Raw genomic sequence first — 25,626 nt, 5'->3', positions numbered from 1 at the left:
TAGATGATATTATTTAATTTTATTATTGATGAATTTATGAATACATAATTTTACAATTCTTCAAGTCTTATTAATCGACTCAGATGGCATTTCTACGGATTAAAAAAAAAGACATACACAAACATACACAAAAAATAAGATTATTTTTTTAACTTACTGTCACACATCCATCCACACCTACACACGAACACACAAACACACACGCAGACATACGACATGCACACACAAAAACACAATTACATACCCAAACATTATTTCCTCCTCATCATATTCGCAAAATGTACCATTAATAGAATTAGAATGAATTTATTTAATGAGCAATTTGTTTCACTTAGTATTGCATGAAATATAGATTGAATTTCATATTAATTTGTTGAGCCATTAAAATGTTATGAAATGGTGATGATAGAGGAGTGGTCAACATGATGATGATAAGTTACAGGATAAAGAAATAAAGACTTTAGCTTTTTTGTGCCGAGTTTCATCAGTTACATTCGCTAACGATTGTGATTGAATAAATAATGAAAATACACCACACAAAAGCTAAAATTGTGAAAAGATAGGAAATATTTCAACATGAATATTAATATAGCGCATTCCATGCGCTACCCTGATCAATGCTTTGTAATATAAGGGGTAGTCTTCGTGGTTATAGTAAAAAGTAGTAGTGGCAGTAGTAGTAGTAGTAGTAGTAGTAGTAGTAGTAGTAGTAGTAGTAGTAGTAGTGTAGTAGTAGTAGTAGTAGTAGTAGTAGTAGTAGTAGTAGTAGTAGTAGTGGTGGTGATAGTAGTAGTAGTAGTGGTAGTTGTTGTTTTGCTGTTATTGTTTCTGCTGTTGTTGTTATCGTTGTAGTAAAAAAAGAAAAAAAAAACAGTTTTGTTGGCAGTGGTAGTAGTGATGTTGGTATAGAGAAGAAGAAAGGTAATGAGGAAGGGAGGAATATATATATATATATATATATATATATATATATATATATATATATATATATATATATAGAGAGAGAGAGAGAGAGAGAGAGAGAGAGAGAGAGAGAGAGAGAGAGAGAGAGAGAGAGAGAGCAAAAATCTCAATCACAATTTGAGGTAAATGTACGATATATCGATGTTTTATTAATAAATGTTCATACTTCTGATTCACCACTTTAATGCTTTTCACAATTCTTCCACCATGTCCCATGTAAGTGTAAGCTCTCAACAACCAGGTCCCCATAGTATATCATATCAATTTGTGTGACAGGAACACACTTACAGTTTGTATCGGTCATTGGCTATATACCCAGATACAAGCATGAGTCGAGGCTATATGGATAGATCTACCCAAGGATTAAAACACCGGGCTTGGAAATATTCATCATTCTCACATAACCGGTCACTGATCACGATCACTATCGCTTGACTTCAATACAAAACAAGGTAAACTGATGATTTGTACATGAAAAAGTACGATCAAGTCTACAAACATTCGCTAAAATGAATTTTTATCTATATCGAACGCAAGCAAATATGAAGCAATCCACTCGTTTAAAAGTTAAAATTAAAAACCATTTTTCAACATAAATTAAGCTATTTACAACTTGGAACCTCATTTACAAGTCAGAGCTTTTAATACTCCGTTCTGAAAAGGAAGTCTAAAATATTTAATGGGAATCAAGCTAGTCTTCCGATCCAAAGATGGCTTGCCACAACGCCACCACCTCGGCCTCGTCACTCACTCATTCACACATGTTATTGCCACAGACCGGAATTTACTGGTTTTGTCGGCAATTATTTTTTTTAAACACGCAAAGTAACCCAACAATACCTTTTAGTTTTTGTTTATTTGTTGTTGTTGTTTTTTGTTTGTTTGTTTTTGTTTTTTGTTATTATTTTTTTTTTGCTTTGTTTTTTGTATTGATCCTTAATATTGCCCTCCTCAATATCTCCACCGTTGGTTGGGTAGCTGATTCTATTAAAGCTAGCGGAAGTACTTTATGATGAATGGCCTTCTGTCCAAGAAAGCGATTCTTGTCCATATTAATTACAATACAGAAAATGGGGTATATAACACGCCATAAGCCTGATGTAATAAAATAGACTTTCGTTCTATTAATGTTATTTCGCCGGTAAAGAATTCAAAATTAAAAGCTTAATTCGGGATAAAATGAGTTTTTGAGCTTAATTCAAGTTCCATTATTTAAATGCAAAATTTGATTATATGTCATTAATGGTCTTTTGAGGAGTGAACATTGTTGTGTATACATTTTGATCATTTTGTTTGCGTTGCTCTTTCGTTATTATGAAGAATGTGATAACACATTGGTGGTGATTTTAGTAATCTTGAAGAAGTAGAGATGGACACAAAATGTTTGTTGTAATTTGATTCTCAAACTATGAACCACTTTGTACTCATCAAAGATGTCAACTATTTCGTAGGATATGGGAATTGTTGGAATTTCAATTTTCTCATGCATTAGCGAAGTCCGTCGCGTGGTTGAGGAACGCCCCTGAGGAAGAATCAATAATATAAGATATGAATATAGTACTGCTGTTGTAATGATGGTGTTGGTGATGGTAATGATGATGATGATGATGATGATGATGATGATGATGATGATGATGATGATGATGATGATGATGATGATAATAATGGTGGTGGTGGTGGTGGTGGTGGTGGTGGTGGTGGTGGTGGTGGTGATTATAATGGAGGCTGTGGCATTAATGGTGGTTGTAGTGGCGGTGGTCGTTGTGGAAGTGGTGCAGTGATGAAGTAAATTTTGTTGTCGTTTAGCATCATAATCAGTTTTATAAGTTCCAAATTATACAGACAATGGCGTGACGTTATGACCTCAACAATAGGGTGAAAATTGTGACGTCAAAATACTGGTTCCAATCTCATTGGAAGTGTAAACCCAGTCTTTCAGAGGACTGGATACATTCATTGTGCAACTGATCCTCTGGTTCCAGAGTAAGGCATCTTATTTTCTAGCCTAAATAAATGCTGGTCGTCAATATAGATCATCCATTATCGCTCTTTTAAGCCCGGTAATCATAAGATTCTACCTATACATCCGGCTACTAAATCAGTTATCAACAAGATATGAAGTGAGTAGAAAAGTGCCAGAAGACAATAGAGAATAAAAATTTTTTTCGCGGCGGTGGTGGGGTTTGAACCTGCGACCTTATTGGTACGACAACTCCGCCTGGCAGGTGAGAGCGTGGCTCTACCGTGTGAGCTATCCACGAACACAAAAATATTCGTTTCAAACCCAAAGTCATTTCTAGATCCCTCTCTCACCCACTTCTTGAGATCGCCGATTCGTTCACCACCATCGCGAAGTAATTTTGACCAGCAGTTAAGCTTAATAGCCAATATTCTCATCACAAACATATAACATAGAAACGATTGAGACATTGAGTATGCTCCGGTGTATTCACCCCATACACCGGAGCATACTCAATGTCTCAATCGTTTCTATGTTATATGTTTGTGATGAGAATATTGGCTATTAAGCTTAACTGCTGGTCAAAATTACTTCGCGATGGTGGTGAACGAATCGGCGATCTCAAGAAGTGGGTGAGAGAGGGATCTAGAAATGACTTTGGGTTTGAAACGAATATTTTTGTGTTCGTGGATAGCTCACACGGTAGAGCCACGCTCTCACCTGCCAGGCGGAGTTGTCGTACCAATAAGGTCGCAGGTTCAAACCCCACCACCGCCCCGAAAAAAATTTTTATTCTCTATTGTCTTCTGGCACTTTTCTACTCACTTCATATCTTGTTGTTACCAACATAAGTGCCTGCTCCACTCACTTTTCTGAATTAAAAATTCACCCCATACACCGGAGCATACTCAATGTCTCAATCGTTTCTATGTTATATGTTTGTGATGAGAATATTGGCTATTAAGCTTAACTGCTGGTCAAAATTACTTCGCGATGGTGGTGAACGAATCGGCGATCTCAAGAAGTGGGTGAGAGAGGGATCTAGAAATGACTTTGGGTTTGAAACGAATATTTTTGTGTTCGTGGATAGCTCACACGGTAGAGCCACGCTCTCACCTGCCAGGTGGAGTTGTCGTACCAATAAGGTCGCAGGTTCAAACCCCACCACCGCCGCGGAAAAAAAAATTTTTATTCTCTATTGTCTTCTGGCACTTTTCTACTCACTTCATATCTTGTTGTTACCAACATAAGTGCCTGCTCCACTCACTTTTCTGAATTAAAAATTCACCCCATACACCGGAGCATACTCAATGTCTCAATCGTTTCTATGTTATATGTTTGTGATGAGAATATTGGCTATTAAGCTTAACTGCTGGTCAAAATTACTTCGCGATGGTGGTGAACGAATCGGCGATCTCAAGAAGTGGGTGAGAGAGGGATCTAGAAATGACTTTGGGTTTGAAACGAATATTTTTGTGTTCGTGGATAGCTCACACGGTAGAGCCACGCTCTCACCTGCCAGGCGGAGTTGTCGTACCAATAAGGTCGCAGGTTCAAACCCCACCACCGCCGCGAAAAAAAAAATTTTTATTCTCTATTGTCTTCTGGCACTTTTCTACTCACTTCATATCTTGTTGTTACCAACATAAGTGCCTGCTCCACTCACTTTTCTGAATTAAAAATAAATCAGTTATCCTACCTTATGATTCAATATGTAACATATTCGTCGTTCACTATTCACTCCAGAGGACTGGTTACACACTTTCAAGGAGTTTTGAACCGGAAGAGAGAGAGATATGACCTTCGCTTCCCTATTGTTTCAACATAGAGCTATAATGATGATAATAATATGGCATATTATTTCACAGTCAACAGGCTACATTTCAAATTTCAAGCACTTCTATATGTCCAGATCATTTCAATCTTATAGCTTTAATATGCGCATAATTGTGTTAATTTCTCTATTTAGCACGTTACATTATTTGGATTTAGGGAGAAAGGCTTCAAAAATCAACATTTGATTAACTAAAATTTGCTTCTACATTGATGAACAAAGACAAATTAGAAATTCTGGGGAGACCACCGTTGAAACATTTATCATTGCGAAATAATAATAGTGACCTTTCCATCTCACAAAACTTGAGTTGATAATGATGTAGACAAAACAAAGTTGACGTCACTCGGGTCTTTGTTATTATTTTTAGACAGCCCTTTTATGAGTTGTTCTCACAAACACATAGTTTGTTTTTTTTTGTATTGGTACGTTATATACGGCTGGTGGATGTTGTGGGTATTTTAGCTACGCACGTATCGTCAATAGTATCAACGAGGGGAGTCATGAAGGGAATTAAACAAAAGACGGGTGTCGAGGTGTGTGAGAAAAACAAGCTCTCTCTCTCTCTCTCTCTCTCTCTCTCTCTCTCTCTCTCTCTCTCTCTCTCTCTCTCTCTCTCTCTCTCTCTCTATCTATCTATCTATCTATCTAGCTAGCTATCTATCATTCTATCTATCTGTCTCTAGTCATGATTTTCTACACTTGGTAAGAGGGATACGTTTAAATCATAGCCATCATTAATACATGCCGATCAGCTGAATCAATAAGCCCTGCACTCTGTGTTTTTATCTAAATGTATTTACACATTGTTGAATAGAATGGGAGGCAGACGTCGTGACGTCAGACCTTCCCTTCCGGTCCAAATTCCTTGAAAATGTGTAACCAGTCCTCTGAATGATTAACAATGAATAGATGACTTAATATTGAATCATAAGGTTGCAAAACTATTTTAGTAGCAGGATGTACAGGCTTATCACTCCGGAGCGCAAAAGGATGGGTGATCTTTGTTGACGACCAGCATTTATTTAGGCTAGGAAATAAGATGCCATCACTCTAGAACAAGAAGAACAGTTGCACAATGTATGTATCCTGTCCGCCGGAGAACTGGTTTCACACTTCCGATGGTATTGAAACCAATATTTAAACATCACACAATTGTTCTCTGTAGCTAGAACGTAGATGCCGTCATTTAGGCCTATGTTATTATTTATTTGCCATCCGCGTTTGTAAGTAATTCTCACTAAACTGTATTATCCAAACTATAAAAGTTCATGGTTACACACGGTTTTTTGTGTTGGCCCGTCATACTTTCGGATGACAATGACGTGAGCTTCTTAGCCAAGCGCATCTATCTAAAGAAGGCTATTATTTAAATCTGTGTGTACATTTTGCTGGTCTCATTGCCTTACAAAATCATGGACTTGATTTACATTTTTGAAGTGGCCAATGTTTTCTAATCGTTGAGAAATATTCTCATTACAAAACTGAGATCACAATAATTTGGGTTAACAGACGTAGACGAGCATATGAATTTTAATCAAAAGATAATTCGAACTTATTCATTTTCTATAAACTCATTTGCACACAACAACAAAAAAACCCCTCATATTATTTTACTTTCATGACGTGGTTTATGCTAATTCTATTCAAATTGCTAACTTTGATTGAATTTGCCGAAGGAAATATGAAAACAATTTGTATGTAAATTGGTAGTCAGTTGTCTGATGTTTATCCTAACAAAGCTTATTAGGACTTTGTTGTATTAGCCTTTGTGAAAAAGAGAAAAATTGCAAAAAGTATTGTTTAACAATTTTTTTACAAACTAAATTTCATGTCGATTTGTTCTTTGAGACTCACCGCGTCAACCTGGTATTATGAGATAGATTCCGAGAATGTCTTCGTGACATTTTAATTTTTCAAATCAGTTTCTTAAATGTAGTCTAAATTCAAAATTTAATCCAAGTCTCATATTGTTGTAAAAAAATTATATTTTCAGCATTATATTCATCTTCATTCTGCCGTCCATTGAAAAATCAGGTATTTATGATTCTGGCCAGCAAACTCGTCCTTCAAGTTTCGATCGATTACAATTACCCTCATAATGTCAAAATCTCTCAAATCGTGGACATCATAAAGTCCTAGGTTTGAAATTTTTGGCAAGAAAAAGATCATTTTAATCGATAGATATTATTTGAAAAACGAGTTTTCTGGCAAAGAAAATGAAATAAAATAAATATTGTTTTGTTTCTTTTTCTTTCAGAGTACAGCGGTATTGCTGGGTCACATTTGCAAAAACAACAAAAAGTACATTCTGATTATCTTTTTAAATAAGACGCACAGATACCTCTGTCAATGCACTTACTCTGATTGTTCTCGATTGTGATTAGAGGGCTGCGTTCGTTAACCGTACTGTTGGTCGTGGACTTTCTGGACTTGTTGGTGACTCGTTTCAAAGCACTCTCCGCATCCCTCTTGATCTGTCTCACAGCATTCACATCCTCTGTGTCTTCGAATGAGTTCACATTCTGTGGAAATAAATTGATTTTAATTTTTTTTAAATAAAGTCAATAGTGACTTATCAGTCCCACAGCATTCACATCCTCTGTGTCTTTGAAATGGTTCACATTCTGTGGGGACAGAATGTTTTAATTGTATTCTTAAGTCAATGGAAACTGATCTGTCTCACAGCATTTTGCGGCTATGTGGTCTTGTTGTATGACACTCGCTTTCGGATCGGAAGTTCCTGGTTCGAGCCTCGCTCGGCGCATAGTTGAATCCTTGGAAAAGGCTCTTAACTCACCATACTCAGGTGTAAAATGAGTACCTGGCTGTTAACAGCGTTGTCTCTGTCGGGGAAAAATGTATTATCGCCTAACATGCGTCATGTATCGTTCTACATGTTACGAGTTGCTGTTGAAAAGAGCGTTGAGCACGTTTAGTAGAAATTAATAAAAAATTAAAACTAGCGATTAGAAAAAGGAGTTAGAAATAAAAAGAGAAACTTGAAATAGAAAGAGAACGGTCAAGTTTGGAAAATGTGAAGAGGGAAGCATGGGGTATAATTAGATGAAAAAAAAGAGAATAGTTCATACGGGACATTGTCATTAATTTTAGTCACTTTAATCAGTTAAAGGCCGTACTCTGTATACACAAATTTGGCCAGTAAACTCGACCTTCAATTATCGACCGATATAAATGACCCTCATCTTGGCAAAGTTCAATGTTTGAGAGTTTTTACCAAGATGAGTCATTTAAATCGATCGATAATTTAAGGACAACTTTTCTCACCAAATTTTATAATACGTGCTTCCCAGAGTACGGCAATTATTTGGTTAAACTCAGCACTCTTGTACCTTATCTTGGAATGACCAATGCGTCTTGAGGGGCTTGCCAAACTTGTAAGGAGCCCGAGCAAGGTAATGAGCCAATGTTGAGAGACGATGTATCATCATGGAGATAAACTGGATCACGAATATTAATCCGAAGATGAACAAGAAAACCAGACCTGTAAAAGTTATGAAAAGATCGAATTTAATTTATTTTATTACACATTACACATTACACATTACACGGGGGCGAAGTGGCCGAGTGGTTAAGGCATTGCACTGTGACCCGGAAGGTCGCGGGGTCGAGCCCTGCTTCAGGCACTTTCGTTTTTTTTTCCTTGGGCAAGACTATTAACCCCCAATTTGCTCACTTTGGTCAACATGGGTGATTCCTGTTGACATCAGACATTTTGTTTGATGAATTATCTATATTCCTTCATGGAATGCCTAGGCGATGATATCTTATCATGTCATGGCGGACACAGCCGTTTAAATAGAGCCCAAACTTTCACTTTAGTTACTTCTTCCCTCACTGGCTACCGTCAAGTAATGTAAACAATCCACCGTCAGCCACAGTGATAACAACTGTCAAGACAGCGTGCATTGGCAATAAATTATGTCTGCAGGTAAATCTCATCGTTTTGAATTTCTCTCAGGCAGAGAGTAGTAGAAATTTCATCAAAATACTCAATTTTCTCAGCCCGTTGTGGACGCAGCATCTTTTTCATAATTTTCAAACATATATGGATGGAAAGGCCAATTTTTCCTCTACAAGACGCAATTATTTTTATTTACATCATTAAATGATAAGTTTGTGTTTTGCTCTTTTGAATATTCAGAGTTTTTTATGAAATAAATATTGAAATTATAAGTTTAAGAAATATTTAAAAATTCAAAATATCAAACCAACACTTTTTACCATCAAGTGTGAGGGATCAGAGAAAAGTAGATAAAATTATCTTTCATATGATATATACTTTATTATGTAGATTCAGGGATTTAAGAATATAGGGTGTGGAAAGGAATCTCAATAATTATTTTTGTTACCAACAAAGAGGAGAATATTTCATGATATTTTAGAAACCCAATATTTGATTTCATTGAATTTAAGCGGAAATTTTAGATATTTCTTAAATTTACTTATTTAAGTTCTGTTAGGGTTATGGAGAGACACACTGAAGACGGTCATCACACCAGTACAAATGAAATATGTCGAATTTGTTGTGAAAGAGTACAGAGCCGTGCTGAGAGGATTAAAAGACTCTAGACGTTATCAACAATTGCTATAAATATAAATGTGAAATTCTGACATATTTAAATATTTCAATTTGCGAGAAATGTATCTCACTGATACATAATTTAAAGAAATGCGATGCAGGTATTGATACCTTTGGTTCAATGAGAAAACTCTGAACAAGGAACAAAAACTTAATGAGGTGAATATGATCCTAATCTTTCACCAGTGATGTGCTATATGCAGTCTATATGGCACACAAATTAAAAGAGGTGCATGTCAAGTACATGAAAAAAAGTAATGGGCATGGATATCTCAAAAATAAGGTTATGAAAATTATAAGCACTCTTTCAGATTTTCTTAGTGGTTTTGATTGTCTTTAAATGAATGTCATTATATAACAATTTTTAATGGAATTCTTATAATTCGTTGATTCTGGGATAAATATAAGTGAATCACATTTGACTATGTTTCTGGTTTATTAAAAAAATTCTATTAAGACAATGCTATGATTGGATTTCAATTTTACCTTACTCAAAATCCTTACTTTTACGTACAGGTGAACTGATATCTCAAAAACGCCTCAATCTACTGGTATAAAATGTATATGTCTACATTATACAGATATTCAACATTATTTCCATTACTTTTATTTTAAAATCTTAAGTGTTGAACATGTTAAAATATTCTCTTAAAAATTTTAATTCACTTAAATTTATGTATCAATTTCATGGGTTATCCCTCTTAATTTTTAACACCATCATAATCATGATTATATAATCAATGAAAACTCTGTTAATAAACTGTTTGGTAATATAAAAATATTTTTGCTACTCTTAATAACGGTAATACTACATTAGTTTGAAATTCAGAAAAAATCGATCAAAACGGCGAAAAAATTGTCTCCCTCTCTCAGTGTAAAGCTATGACTCATCATCACTAGACTGCCTAGATTTACCTGGCGAACTAAACTGAAAGCAATAAACGCCTGTGCGGAAGGGCATACTTTTAAAAAAAAATATTTTACATTATTGATTAAAATTTGGGCATAAGAGAAATTTCCACACATAGACAATAACGGATTCTCATCCTTCATGTCCTTAAAATTGAGACGTGAAAATCTTCCAAATGCTCCACATAAATTTATAAACTATTGTCCTTGCTTTAATCAACACATTATATCACAATGTATGATATCAACACCATCTTCATCATCATCAACATCATCATCATCATCATCATCATCATCATCATCATCATCATCATATCATCATCAACAACATCATCAGCAGCAGTATTTAGATCAGAACTTTCAAGCTACAAAACAGTTGAAACCTGCTGATGACACTTTTTAGAGCTCATGTTTTTATAAACAAAACAATAACCTTCCAATTCCACTCATCTTAACTTGGGCTTTTTTACAACAGAATATCCGCTAAATGGACCCAAGCGCTTTACAATGGGTCCCAAGCAAACAGCAGCTCTTAACATGAAGGGCGAAACATGACGCCTGTAAGGCGCTATTACAATTTTGTCGACAGAGACAAAGCTGTTACCGGCCAGATTTTCATTTCACATATGAGTTCGGTGAGAGGATCTAAGAAAAGATCCCTTTTCAATGACTCAACTTTGCGCTGCTTGCAGGGACTTACTCATCCGAAGGCGCGCGTTGTACCAAAAGACCATTACTACAACCATTTCCCAATCCCCCTTGATTACTACTTACCTAGAGGATTGGCTCCCAAAACAGTGAGTTCACTCTTGGATGCTAGCGTAATGATGAGAATAAGCCACAAGATGTTACTCACAGCCATGATAATCAACCAGCTATTTCTCAGCTCAACCAATTTCACTGTAATCGAGGGAAAGGATCAAACAATAATGTGTTTTTTAAATGTGCCATCGATGGTCAAGTTGGTGTTGTCTTTAAGTTAAAAACAAAGGAAGGGAACAACAAGGATAGTCATTAATAGCTAATATTTAATAAACTCAGTCTATTATTGAATTCCAATGTCTATGTATATATGTGTGTGAGTGTACACGTGTGTGCTTGTGTGTGTATGGGCTTGTGCATGTGTGTGTACGTGTATGTGGGTGTTGGTGGGTGGGTCTGTGTGTGTATGTATGTGTGTGTGTATGTGTGTGTATGTTATTGTGTGTGTGTATGTGTGCGAAGGGCGTATATTATTCCGATGTTAACCACATGTGGTATTACAGATGACCGCATGTTCTAAAAAATGGTGATATAAATATGCCTTGATGAAATAACAGATTACAATTTTCATCACCACTTGGGATTGAGTTCCTTCTTAAGAGAATTAGCTCAAGTTAAGGTAATGCAATCCCATAATGGATAAGGATGTCTGGTGTCTCCCCAAGTGAGGCATGGAACTTCAAAACAGACGAATTGTTAAACTACAAGTCATAAGAAATGAGGACATATAATTTCTTTCCATTTTTACAAGCGCTTTAAGACTATAAGGTGAATATGTGACCTGCCGTCTTCAAGCGGTATTATGTCAAAATTGAATTATAGCCACAAATATGAAACTTGGGGTTCATTTCTATTGTTCAACGTAAAGAATAAATGCAATTTCTCATCTTGCAAAAAGACGGACGCTAGTAGTTCCTATCATTTTGATTACAAACTCACATTTCATGTTCTGGTTCATCCCGACATAATACCGTTTTGAGACGCTGGTCATATATATGTTTAATATCATCTCTTGATAAATATATAAACTATAAACTGTACATGAAGGATGTGACATTCAGGCACGCCCACCTGCCCACCTCCTCCCTTTCACCGTTGTTTCATTTGTCTGAGTTGTTAAAGCAATACTTGAAAAATGAATACATCGAACTGAGACTATGGCTGTTTGGATATCACATCAGACGTTCTAAAAAAGGAAAAGCGACTTTCTTTTGAAAGATTTGAATTTGTGCGTGGATTACAATGATCAGATTTAACAAACTCAGCTATAAGGTGGTCAACAGAAATAGATTTTACAAATGAACAGATGACACTGTTGAAGATTGAAAGATGACGAGCATTTTAGTGTCAAGAATAGTGCGTTGTCTAAGAAGAACGACATAACGAGGGAAGTAAAAGAAGAAGAAGAAGGAGGAGGAGGAGGAGGAGGAGGAGGAGGAGGAGGAGGAGGGGAAGGAGGAGGGGAGGAGAGGCGGGGGAGAGGAGGAGAAGGAGGAAATTGAAATCTAGAAAACTTACATTTAATTTCAGCTTCGAGACCGAAAGCTTTTAGATCAGGCTCCAAACATTTTGATCGTAGATTCTTCCAGAATTCAAACTCCGCCACATTAAATTCTCTCAGATAGTGAATGGGCGTCTCCTCCACTGCCTGGCGCATGCGTATTGCCTTTTGTTGGCCTGAAGATTTAAAAATGTACAACCATTTGAATAAAACTTGGGTACTTTTTAGTTTTAAAATAAGTTTTTAATCGATCAATATCCAACCAAAATAAGAAAGTATGCTAAATATTCCAGAGTAGGGCGGTAATTTGGTGCAATTTTACAAATAGTCCTTACCGTCTGTAGGGTCTCTCAACATCTGTATAGCGTACATCAATCTCTTGATATGACCTGAAAAGAAGATGAATTGATTTTAATTGTAGTTGCGAATAAATTGTTTAGAAAGGTGGGAGGTAAATAACTTTTACTTGCATGATGCTAACCTAAAGTTGAAAGGAAAAAAGTATTCTTTTTTTTTTTCAAGTGAGCACTTTATTACTTGATCAGTGCGTATTATTGAATATAAAATTTATTATTTTCACTGCGACCGTTTATAAGAAGTGGGACAAAAGAAAAAGAGGACGAAGCAGAAGAAGAAGAAGAAGAAGAAGAAGAAGAAGAAGAAGAAGAAGAAGAAGAAGAAGAAGAAGAAGAAGAAGAAGAAGAAGAAGAAGAAGAAGAAGAAGAAGAAGAAGAAGAAGAAGAAGAAGAAGAAGAAGAAGAAGAAGAAGAAGAAGAAGAAGATGAAGAAGAAGAAGAAGAAGAAGAACTAGAGCTAGAGAGCTTTTTTATATAGCGCAATACAAACAGCAACACTTACCATTAAGAACGAAACATGACGCCTGTTTGGCGATATTACAATTTTCTGGCAGAGACAAAGCTGTTGAAGGCCAGGTACTCATTTTACACCTGAGTACGGTGAGAGAATGTGAGTAAAGAGCCTTTTCCAAGGACTCAACTATGTATGCGCCGAGCGAGGCTCGAACCCAGGACCTTACTATCCGAAAGCGAGTGTCATACCACAAGAAGAAGAAGAAGAAGAAGAGGAAGAAGAAGAAGAAGAAGAAGAAGAAGAAGAAGAAGGAGGAGGAGGAGGAGGAGGAAGAGAAAGAAGAAGAAGTAAAGCATGTGGACGAGACGAAGGAGAAGATAAAGAGAAAGAAGAAAATAGAGCTAGGTAAAATTTTAAGAGTGAAAACGATTGTAAATTACACATATTGACCACCAAGAACCAAAGTTCATAGGTTACCTTCTTTGCTAATTCCAAGTTCCTTTTCAATATCTTTTCTATCAAAACGTTTCAAGATTTCCATTTCCCTAGGAGTTCGGATGTGATTCCTCCTAAAGTTGTCCTTGTACATGGGCAGTCCTATCTCGTGCAGCCACTCGTTTACATTGGTCTAAGGGAAAATAAATGATACAATTATTAAGACATCCAACAATAAAGTGGCACAAAACAACTAATAAACACATAATAAAACAAAACTGAACGTTTTTCTTATTATTGAATATTCTACACATCACAGTAATTGATCTGGTATTGTGAAAAATACTAAATTCAGCTTATCTATCATGCCATCAAAATTCTAATAATGATGATGTTACATGCAATATTGCGATTTTCCGCAGCAGCTTCAAATCGTACTCTCACTGCTACGCCTTATTTTGAGGAACGAGAGCCCAGTCGTCCGCGTATTCCAGCCTTAGGGGGGACGTAGAAATTCAACAACATTAGCACCAGAACAGATCCCTAAGTGACCCCATTTCTAAGCTTCCTGACTTTGCTCGAGGTGTCTCCCAGCGCGACGTGGAATTGTCGTTCCCCTAAGATTGAAGAGAACAACTTCAAAATATTTTTGCACCTTACGATGTTTGCAAGTTTGAGCATTAACCCTTCGCACCAGACCGTATCGTACGCCGCTTATGGGTCTATGAATACCGCATCAGTTTGCTGTTTCCTTTCGAACCCTGCTTCAATATGCTCTGTAAGGGCAATGACCTGCTCCATGGTACACCTCCCTTTCCTGGAGCCCACCTCCTCGGTTGACAGGGCAGCGTCTAGGACCGGCCCCATTGGTTCAATATATAGCACATGCTCCAAAAGTTTATACAGGCAGCTCAGAAATGATTTGGGTCTGTCGGCGTAATTTGCCGGCTTCCCTGGCTTCAGGATGGGAACTATCATACAACTTTCGGCAGACGAATTGATGGGCACAAATTGTCAATCAGCGCTGCCGGGTAGTCAAAGTTCCTCGTAGCCAATTTCGACATCAAAATGACCAAATAGAACATACCGTGGCCAAATACTAATAACACCCCGATCCCCTTGAATATCTCATCGGTTTTCATTTTTAAATATCGACTAGACTGGCAAAATAGTTTTTGAAAATAACATTTTGGCTAGATTGGCCAATCACTTTAGGGGCTGAGCAACCTTTATTTTTATCCTGATTTGGTTGAGAAGTTACATTACAACACATAGATTGCAAATACAATGCACAGATCCTCTTTTCAAACATTCTATTCTTTTTCTCTCAGTTGTTACCGCCCTCACAATCTAATAATCTGTCCTAAATATAAAAGTGTGAATCCTTCAGCAAGATATTTCCAATGACGCACATTTGCACATTTTCCCTCATTAATTAAATCAATTACTCTTTGACAATACTTGACATCTGGTGTGATTTTAGAAAGGTCGTGAAATTAATGCCAGATTGTAATTACCTACTCAGTTAACATAGTTGACCATCGTAAACCATTGGCATGACGGCGAAATCTGATAAGGTTCATTGGAAAGTGTGAATAGTTTGGTGTCATGCAATCTCCTAGAGGTGTAATAGACGTTAAGAGTTTGAGGTCATACTTTGTTGACACTCGCAAGATGAAAACTTCATTTCATTTTACTTTGAATTACTATACAGAGCAACAACTTTAATTAAAATGTGTGAAACGAACGTGGACTGAATGTCACATTATTGTTGTACAATAAAGCATGTCCCTGTTTAATAAAAATAATAACAATACTTATCTCACATTGTTCATATAGATATAACAAGTTTGGTAGGTTACATTACCAATCACAGGATGAAAATCGAAATTAGGATTGTAAAATGAGCTGATTCGTAATTTGGCTTTAAAGAGTTATCCGACGGCTGAAGTATGTGGCAAAGCATTTATTCAATGTTGATATAAATATTGTTTTGTTTTGTTATTTTGTATTGCTTTTTGTTTCTGTTGTTGTCATTCTTGTTGTTGTTTGTTTGTTTTGGGAGGTTTCCCCATTTCCACGTGTATCAGGTGTACAGCAGATTACAAAATCTTGAAGCAGACATGACTCTCTTATGCTAAGAAAAAACACGCCTATTTCGTGTTAGGACAGAAAATGTGAACTTCAAATATTGATTTAGTTAATGGTCTCTAATATTGTCAAAAAGTTTCAAACCTAAAACTTTAAAAAGCATTTTCAAAGTCAAAATTCTTTTGAAAAATCTCTGGTCATTTGATTGATTGATTATCAAAGTAAACATCTTGTGTTCAAAATGTAAAAACCTATTTTGTCGAAGAGACAGAGCTGTGTTTGTTGTGAAGTGAAATGTGATATATTTTCTTTGCGACGTCCTTTTAGATACGATTATTATCCAGGATGTATTTCAAAATGACAGGCGTCCTAATGTTACAATGTACTTAATACGTCTTACAAAATATCATGATAATACCTTTGAAATAGGGCTATGCCTGTTTTGGTCCGCAGGATTATTAGGATTAGAATTATTGCTTCTGTTGGTGTTTTGTGTTCTTGTTCCTGGGTTTTTAAATTTCTTTTGTTGATTGTTGTTTTTTGTTTTGTTTTTGTTTGTTTTTTTGTTTTTTGTTGTTGTTTTTTTTTTTTTTGGATGTTTTTTTTTTTCTTTTGTTATTTTTCCTCGTTCGTATTTCTTTTATTTGTCTGTTTGCTTTTATTTGAGGGAGTAGGATTGTATCCAAAGATGTGGTGAGACAGTCCAATATATTTCCTTAAAAAGGTCATAGGTGCTAATGCATAATAAGTATGTAAATTGCGATCTTTGAATTCTTATTTTGTCATGTAGAATGTGTGCACTTTTGCTGTCCTAAATGACCTGATGGATAATCAACTAAAAGAAGAAATAAAGAAACATATAAATAGATATATAAATGAACAAATAAATAAATAAAATGTAGAGAAAAATAAACAGAGAGAGAGAGAGAGGGAAAGATAGAAAGAGAGAGAGGCAGAGATAAATATATATATTGAGAGAAAGTGTGTGTGTGTGTGTGTGTGTGTGAGAGAGAGAGAGAAATTGTGTGTGTGTGTGTGTGTGTGTGTGTGTGTGTGAGAGAGAGAGAGAGAGAGAGAGAGAGAGAGAGAGAGTCAATTTAGTTTTGCCGCACTGACAACTATAGGACTCTTTTAAGGGCTTTGGATTTATTAAACGAGTTATTTTTAGCACGCCATTTAACACCACGATCCTGCGAATGTGTTTTACCTATTACACGCTAGAACTATCAAGTTTAATAAACCTAAATCCGTTTTAAAAATACCTTTATTCCACCCCTCAAAGTAAGATTCTTATATATATATATATATATATATATATATATATATATATATATATATATATATATATATATATATATATATATATATATATATATATATATATATATATATAAATCGTATCCAAAAGTTATCAAAGGCTTTTTACTCTGCAGTAACATACATTTCAGAGAGCCGCACCCTCTTGGAATTTCCGATAAGCAGGGTTGCCAGATCATTTTTGAGTAAGAGGCCAAACTAGCTACAGCAGGAGGCCAGATTCCTCGACAGGAGGCCAAATACCACCAAACCCTCCTTAGCCTCGCGAAAACTCTTTAGATTTGTTAAACAATTTATTTCCCCCATTTTTAAAGAAGAAAAAAGAAAATTAATTTAAAGGAAGACTCGCTGTACTCACCTTAATCAAAACACCATTTCACCATTGCAATTTGTCACTAGATTCTGTACATTTGATATCGTTGAATTGTTCCTTTTAAACTTAAACAACATCATAGGTCACATTCCTAAGTTGTCATCAGCGCAACGAAAAAATAACGAATAATTGACTTGAGACTCAGAGAAAATGTCACATACAACCGAATTATCACGATGGAAATAAAAGTTCATTCTAGAGGTCTACACACCTGGAGAACTCCTCAACAAAAGTAACCTTTTTACAAATTAAAATGAATTCAACAGGCTCGTTTCAACGAACCAAGAATCCATTATTGCGGCCTCTGAATTTTCTTCACTACTACCAGTAAATGTGCTCGATCCCGAAGAACACTCTTCGTTCTGGTTGTACATGGCAGCTGTAAACAAATCAATCATTTCTTTCGTAACTTGGAAATCCACACACCATTGCTTTTTGTAAAATAGATGGGCCTTTACGCGGATAATCGAGTCCAAAGAGTGTACATTGAGCCTATTCCTGGGTTTGGTTTTGGTGGCATTCACTACTGAGAATACTCTCTCGATGCTTGCATTGCTGATTGGTGTGATAAGGCAATTCAACGCATAAACTGCGAGTTCCTGGAATCCATTTGCTTTGATCACTCCTTCCCAGAATTTAACAGTGTCTGCTGTTGGCAATCCGTCCTTGAATACTGGCTCATCATTCCAGTCCTTGAAGATGATTTTGCGGTATTGCTGCTCGAGCAAGTTTACATCGCCCATTAAATGTTGGAATGGAAGATCCTTAAATTTCACTCTGTTGGTTTGGCTTAAGATGATCTTTGGACTCAAATAGCTCAATCCCGCAAAAATATTCATGGAAGGAGGCAGTCTCTTTTCAACCTGTTGCAAAGCTGCTTCGAGCATGTTGTGACAACGTATTTTTGTGTTTACGATTTTCTGCTTTTCGATGTCAATCTGCTGTTGCTCAACATTTTCTATGTAATCTTCACACGATGTTTCAAATTTACAGCCCAGGTCACTCTCCTCTACAGTTTTTTTTACTGCCATCTTCATTGTACAGGCGTCGTTTCAAGCTTTTATAAAACATGTCTATCTCCATCATGAGGGTATGGGGGTCCGCAGAACTTGTCTGAAACATGGCATTTACTCGTTCGAACTCGTGTACCACAGGTGTAACAAATTCAAACAATAATCGATTGATCTTGTCCTGTAGCATTTCTTTTATAAGCCTGGCATACAGAACCACTGATTAAGTCACACGCACATGGTGAAGTCACAACAAATCAAGAGCAAATTGACTGAGGGCATTCGAATCAATTCTTAACCACATCACAAAATAAAGTCTTAATATCATCCACGAATAATCTAGATTAGATATTCCGCCGAAATAAAACAGTGAAATCCATTTAATATGCAGTGTTGATCGAAATCTAAACTAGATTCTAGATCTATACTTATCTAGATCTACTTCAGCAAAAGACAACACCGATCAACAAAGATTCGGTGGTGACGACAGTGACGACAGACTAGAGATTTGATTGGTGGTGGCATCATAACGTCATCGTCATCGTCCAATTTTCGGTCGTGTCTTTGTATAGACCTTGACCTAATACTAACCTTCTTGTTGTCTCGACAGATGCTCATGCCACCCACGCAACCTTGCACCCACGCGATTGCGTAATAGCAGATATTCTATATTTAGAAGCATTAGCAAATGCAATCTCTGGTGATAGCACATGTTGCATTTAGAAATTTAGATTGCCGGTGAGGCTTTCCGGAAGCCAAATAAAATAAGTTTTACCGGTACCAAAGTAAAACGATATAATGGGGAAAGTTAGAGGAGGCCAAAAAGTAAGTCACAGGAGGCCAAGTGGCCAAACCAAATTTTGGGAGGCCAAATGGGTTGGGAAAAGGCCAAATTTCTCAAATTTGGCCACCAGGAGGCCAAACTAGCAACCCTGCCTATAAGCAAAGATTTGTGGTCAGTTAGGTCAGACGAATGTCACGAAGTTTATTATATGTCACGCATTCTCAGGGATGCCACGTTGGCACTTTAATGTAAATTTCAAAATGTTTTTTTCTTCTGAAAAAAAAGCATCATGGCATGTATAAATAGGGTTTAGCATTTTTGCATTATTTTGGCTTCTTTTGGACTGGCATAAGTTAACTAGTTTTATAGACAAATCGACAATAATTTCAAAAATATACAATGTTTTTACCAAAGTTTTATTATGATTTGTTTGAGATTTGTTTCCTAAATTAATAAGACAACTGGCACATCGGCTGCGTATAAACATGCTCTGACGGTATTCTATTTGTGTGTGTTCTTTCCTTTGACTTTGAATTTTTGAATATCGCTTGCTCTCTGAATTGTGAATTTCCAATGTAAATCAATGAAATCTCTGAATAAATGACATTTCCAAAAATATTTGATACTTCTTTTTTATATATATATATAATTTTAGTGAAATGCAACGCTTGATAATCTGACGCCACAAATGATACTTGTAAGCTTGATATCATTAGACTACGCATTACTGTTTATGGGGAGGGGTAGAATAGAATGTGTTAGTTAATGCTAGTCTTATGTTTGGTAAAACCTTTTAAAAACAAATTTCATTCACATCTATTGACACAATTTTATCTGAGATTGTGGGAGTGAAAAACTTGTTGTTTTTTTTTTTGTTTTTTTGGGCGGGGGGGGGGGGGGAGGTTCTGATTATTTTCCCATCCCCATGATGAAACCAGATCCAGATACACTGCTATCTAAATCCACCACCCACACCCAAACTCCCACTCTCTCTCTCTCTCTCTCTCTCTCTCTCTCTCTCTCTCTCTCTCTCTCTCTCTGTCTCTCCTCTCCTCTCTCCTCTCCCTCCTCTCCTCTCTCACCAACTCCTCTCATCTCATACTTCTCTCTCTCTCTTATATCTTCTTTCTCTCTCTCTGTCTTCTATCATCTCTCTCCTCTCTCTCTCTCCTCTCTCTCTCTCTCTCTCTCTCTCTACTCTCTCTCTCTCTCTCTCTCTCTCTCTTATTCTATCTATTCTTTAATTCTCTCTCTCTTCTTTCTCTCTCTCTCTCTCTCTCCTCTCTCTCTCTCTCTCTCTCTCTCTCTCTCTCTCTCTCTCTTCTCTCTCTCTCTTTCTTCTCTCTCTTTCTCTCCTCTCTTCTCTCTCTCTGTCTCATCTCTCTTCTCTATCTATTTCTTATCTTCTCTCTTCTCTCTTCTCTCTCTCTCTCTCTCTCTCTCTCTCTCTCTCTCTCTCTCTCTCTCTCTCTCTCTTTCTTTCTTTCTTTCTTTCTTTCTCTGTCTCTTTCTCTCTCTCTCACTCTCTCTCTCTCTCTCTCTCTCTCTCTCTCTCTCTCTCTCTCTCTCTCTCTCAGTCTGAATGTTTCTACATCTATCTCTCGTTCAAAATGTTTTCTTTTTATGATCCTAGCCACACCTCAGAGACGGCAAGTCGTCGCGTTCCAGGACAACGGTGCGATACCCGAAAGATGACACTATTAATAAAGGGATATGAGAGACTGTAATGACAATATAATATATCCTGGTCTTCCCGTCACATCCACCAACCACCACACGGAAAGTGAGAAATTATCCTGACACTTTCAACAAAACTTTTGTCTCTGGATATCAAAAATAAAATTTTAAAACCCTCCAGTTGCATCTTAAGAAATCTTAGGCATACACAATTTCATAGTATTTTAATAAAGAATGCGTAATGTATTTCGTTCGACTAAAAAGAAATACTTGAGCATTCATCTAGGATATATATATATATATATATATATAATATATATATATATATATATATATATATATATATATATATATATATATATAGCGTGTCAATGAGTTTAATTGTGACGTAAAGTAAAATTCTTCCAAGAACTTACCGGCACTTTGTATTCAATTTCAAAGGCAGGTAACTGTGATATCTGTGCCATGAGGAATTGGACGTGACCCCTAGTCGTGATGCCAAGACGGTTCAAATCCTTTTCTGTGAGGCCTTTGATGAAAAGCGTGCTGTCAAAGCCATGTCGATGGAAGACTTTGGTGTATTTTCTCTGCAAATAAAATGGAAGATTTTTATTGTTACACTGTCTTTTCTATTTATATAAGGTTGTTCTTATTGATATCATGACAGGATGAACAGGACAAAAGCGCATACTTGTCCTGCAAGCTCCGTCAAACATAAACCCATATGAAAATAGATACGAGAATATAGTATCGCACAATTTAATGATTTCACAAATCTCACAAATCCACACGCAACTGGTCATGAATAAGTGCTTTACTCAAGGATACAAAGTTGTGTCACGAGTTGCCTCATTTACTGTAATGATTATTTAATTTTGTCAATTACACCCTCCATCCTTGTCAATAACGTAACATGTAATACTACTACTTAGCCAAATGCTATTGAACAAAGACAAAGAAAATAAAAAGGAAAGATAGAATCATTCTTCGGCAGTCAGTACCAAATTACAACTGTTTATTTATTTATAGAGATTTATTATTCAATAAAGTATTTTAGCTATGACGTGCATCGTTTGGTTGCAATACTCTCTTGTGGGTATACATAAAGAAATACCCCTACATTTCAAAAACCATGCTCTAACCCTTTTAAAATAGATGCCGTTTAATATTGATAAATAAAAACTGTTTGCGCCCTAGGTAATATCAGTCATGTTAACCTTCAGAAAAATTCATATTATTAAGAGTCAAACTTGCTAGTAAAATAAATTCTGGAAAAATGGTATTATACAGTGACAGTAAAGGTATCCCGATAGCTAAATGATCGTGATCGATCCCGGATGAATCGAGATTTTTTTCTTACCTGATGTCGACTTTAGATCAAGTAAAAATTACTTTGCGATAGACTATCAAATGGGTAGCAAGCAGTTGCAAATGTTCGTGAAACGCCATAGAAACCAGGATAAATTTTTGCTCAATCAACTTAATGATTATTTGATGAATTATTAAGGCATTACCCTGAATTCCTGGGGGAGCCAATCCTCGACTGGAATCGGAATATCCTCCACTTCAATCTCATCCCACTCATGAAGCACTTCACAGTGATGATCGCCGTGGAAATTGGCGGACAGCTCTGTATAAGTAGAAAAAGTGGATTACGGATGACTAAAAGTCATATCAGCAAAAAATGTATTACATTAACCAATTAACTGCTGTAATCTGGAAAAAAAACATGTATTGAAATATTTCGCCAGAAAACTCGTCCTTCATATATCGATCGATTTAAATGATCCTCATCTTAGCAAAAACTCTCAAATCAGGGACTTTGAAAATTCCAAGATTTGATAGTTTTTGCCAAGATGTGGGTCATTTAAATCGACCGATATTTGACGGACGAGTTTTCTGGCCAAATTATTAAAACCCTGTTTTTCCAGAATTTTACTGGTTAAATGATAATTCTTTAACAGTAATATAATGAGATTCATGTCCATAAAGAAATCATTTAATTTCTTGATATTACTTTTCGCTTTGTTAAGTTATTTACTTTCATGGTTTTGTTTTGAACAACCGTCAAAAATGTTTTAAAGATGGTCGTAATCTATTGTTGGGCCACAATTCTACGTGTACTTAATTGCTAGTCCAATACCCTAAACTGCTATGAGCTCATATATTATCAAAAATAAAAGGGTTGGGTATCAATATTGTTCCGAACAGCCAATGTAATATTTATATTATCAAAGACAGAATCACTGGCAACTCTGAAAATTACACAACTATTTTTACAGACTGATATACGATTAACCTGCAAACCTTCTTATATATTTCAGGCTAATTCTTCCATCTGTTGACTCACATTAATACGAAGAAAATCTGCTATAGGTCGTAATGATCAGTTTGTTTGGTTTTTGGGGTTTTGTTTACTTTTTTATTTCATTGCAAGTATAATTTATTCTACGCAATTCTATCATATCCACAACAAAAATGGATGACGTAATTTTAAATCTTTCTTCATACTATCACGTAGTAATAATCTGTTTAATCTATTCTTTTTAGAAATAGGGTTGGTGATCAACATTGTTGCGTAAAGCCAATGTTAAATTCTCATCATCGAGCACAAAATTACCGGCAAATCTAAAAATACAAATACAGTATTTTACGTATAATTAATGGATGACCGCCTGTTCCTAATAGCCTTTATTTCTCCGCATATATTGCGGGTTCTCAACTAGTGACTGAAATGGAAATAGACTCAAATCAACGCAAAAAGATTGTCCATTCTAGAATATTAAATCAAGCCAATAATTGCGTTCGGCCATCATTCCTGCAATTATGTCTGCGTAGCCACAACTCCATGATTATCAAGTTACTGGATGACATGGTGAAAAAAATATCACCTCTAAACGTCGTCATCCCGCATAATAATACTTGATGCTTTGGGAAATTTAGATACTCTAGAACTATCTGTTGCTTTATTTTTATTGAAATCGAATCATGTGGGAGAAAGGTATAAAAACCTTTTCTTTAAAAGCCTATGAAGTTAATCATGTGAAAAACGAATTTAAACACTAACGACATATATGAGTTTGAACTAAATCAACGTTGTAATCAACCTACCCAAATTGGCTAATTCGGATCCACTCTTGAAGTCATCCTCCCCGATTGACATGGCACTAGCCGACCTGGGTGGGTACATCATGCTTGGGCCGCCTTCTACGTCAGACGGGGCGTTCATGGCTAAGGAGCTGTGACGGGAAATGGCGGCGGCATGGGCGTAGGACGAAACTGTCTGAACCTCTTTGGTCTCCGACGTATCTGACTTTAGATAGCGTTGGGGTGGTGTGCAGCAACTATATTATAAAGTGAAAAGATGGGGTAGGATGATACTCACAAAACGAATTATGGAAAATCATGAAATTTAATTTCCTTAAATGATGTTTTAAACGAATGTTTTTTTCTTTAAAAAGATTCCTCAGTGAATTGCATTAAATAAAAATTCATCGATTATCTGGGGATATTCTATTTAGAGTTTTTTGTTCCTATTTTGTTTTCTTATTTCGTAGGTATGTGTCCTAATGTAGTATGCCCAGCTAGACACTCAGTATGGAAACATTCCGTTTGATACTTACAAGAACACATTGTAGAAGAACCGTTTGAATGTTTGATACCACGACTCTCTCTTCATCACCACGGCGTTGGTTGTGCTCTCACGGGTTCCTGAAAAAAATGTTTTAAATTTATCACTGTCAAAATTATAATTACCAATTAACTCTCGTACTCTGGAAAAACGTGTATTTAAAAATGTGGCCAGAAACCTAGTCCTTCAAATATCGATCGATATAAATGTATATTTAACATGTAATTTCAGTCATTATCCATGGGTTGATAATGGGAAGACTTCAACAACATCAAAACAAATCACGAACTTTCATATAACGTAATGTATCCACTTGATGTGTTCACAAATTTTTGCAAGATGTCGCGAACCAAAATCAAATCTCAACATATAAGACTAGACTATGCGCTATTATAATATATTATTTTCAACAGAGACAACAATATTAACGACCAGGTTCTAATTTTACACTTGACTTAGATGATGAGAATATGTGTGTAAAGAGCATGTTTTGAGAACTCAACTTTGTACAACTCAGTGAGAGTGTAAATGTCTACTGACATGTCTCAAATCTTTTGTCATAGCCATGTTACTAGAGCACAAAAAGAAAAGATATGTTCAATTATATGATATGAAAAAGTGTGCTTAATCTTTAACTTACGTCAGTGCCAACTCCCCAATTGTGTCTCTTTGACATTTTCAATTTTATGAACACGGCGGGAAAAACAAGTCTAATTCCAGAATTAAAAAACTGCCCGAAATCGCTGAAGACTTACCCCAACTAGAATCAGTCAAATTGCAGATGCTGTAAATCATAAGGACGAGATAGGCAGATGGAAGACACAACAAGTACCAGAGACTGTGGCACAGACAAGGCAGTTCTCTTGGGTGTAGAATTCCAGCAAGGATGAACATGCAAGCCAGAAAGGCAAAGTAGATGGTAGTCACTGACACTGGAACGTCGATGCTGATGTCTGAGAAATTGTA

At 36.2% G+C, this 25,626-nt stretch overlaps 1 protein-coding gene across 1 annotated transcript; it reads right to left on the bottom strand.

The window, feature by feature from the left end:
* On the bottom strand, positions 1 to 25,626 carry LOC144971226 (uncharacterized). Its single transcript, XM_078911735.1, has 12 exons — positions 25,416 to 25,626; positions 24,653 to 24,740; positions 24,141 to 24,373; positions 22,544 to 22,659; positions 21,446 to 21,616; positions 13,820 to 13,970; positions 12,868 to 12,921; positions 12,550 to 12,708; positions 11,044 to 11,169; positions 8,111 to 8,262; positions 7,120 to 7,282; positions 1 to 2,485 (listed from the first exon to the last, which is right to left on the bottom strand). The coding sequence occupies exons 1-12, from the start codon at positions 25,552 to 25,554 to the stop codon at positions 2,445 to 2,447; spliced, it is 1,593 nt and encodes a 530-aa protein (XP_078767861.1). The 5' UTR covers positions 25,555 to 25,626; the 3' UTR covers positions 1 to 2,444.

The sequence above is a fragment of the Berghia stephanieae genome, chromosome 4 (assembly GCF_034508935.2).
Source record: "Berghia stephanieae isolate SIO BIC M18660-M18661 chromosome 4, UCSD_Bste_1.3, whole genome shotgun sequence".
NCBI lineage: Eukaryota > Metazoa > Mollusca > Gastropoda > Nudibranchia > Aeolidiidae > Berghia > Berghia stephanieae.
This window is presented reverse-complemented; position numbering and strand designations above follow the sequence as displayed.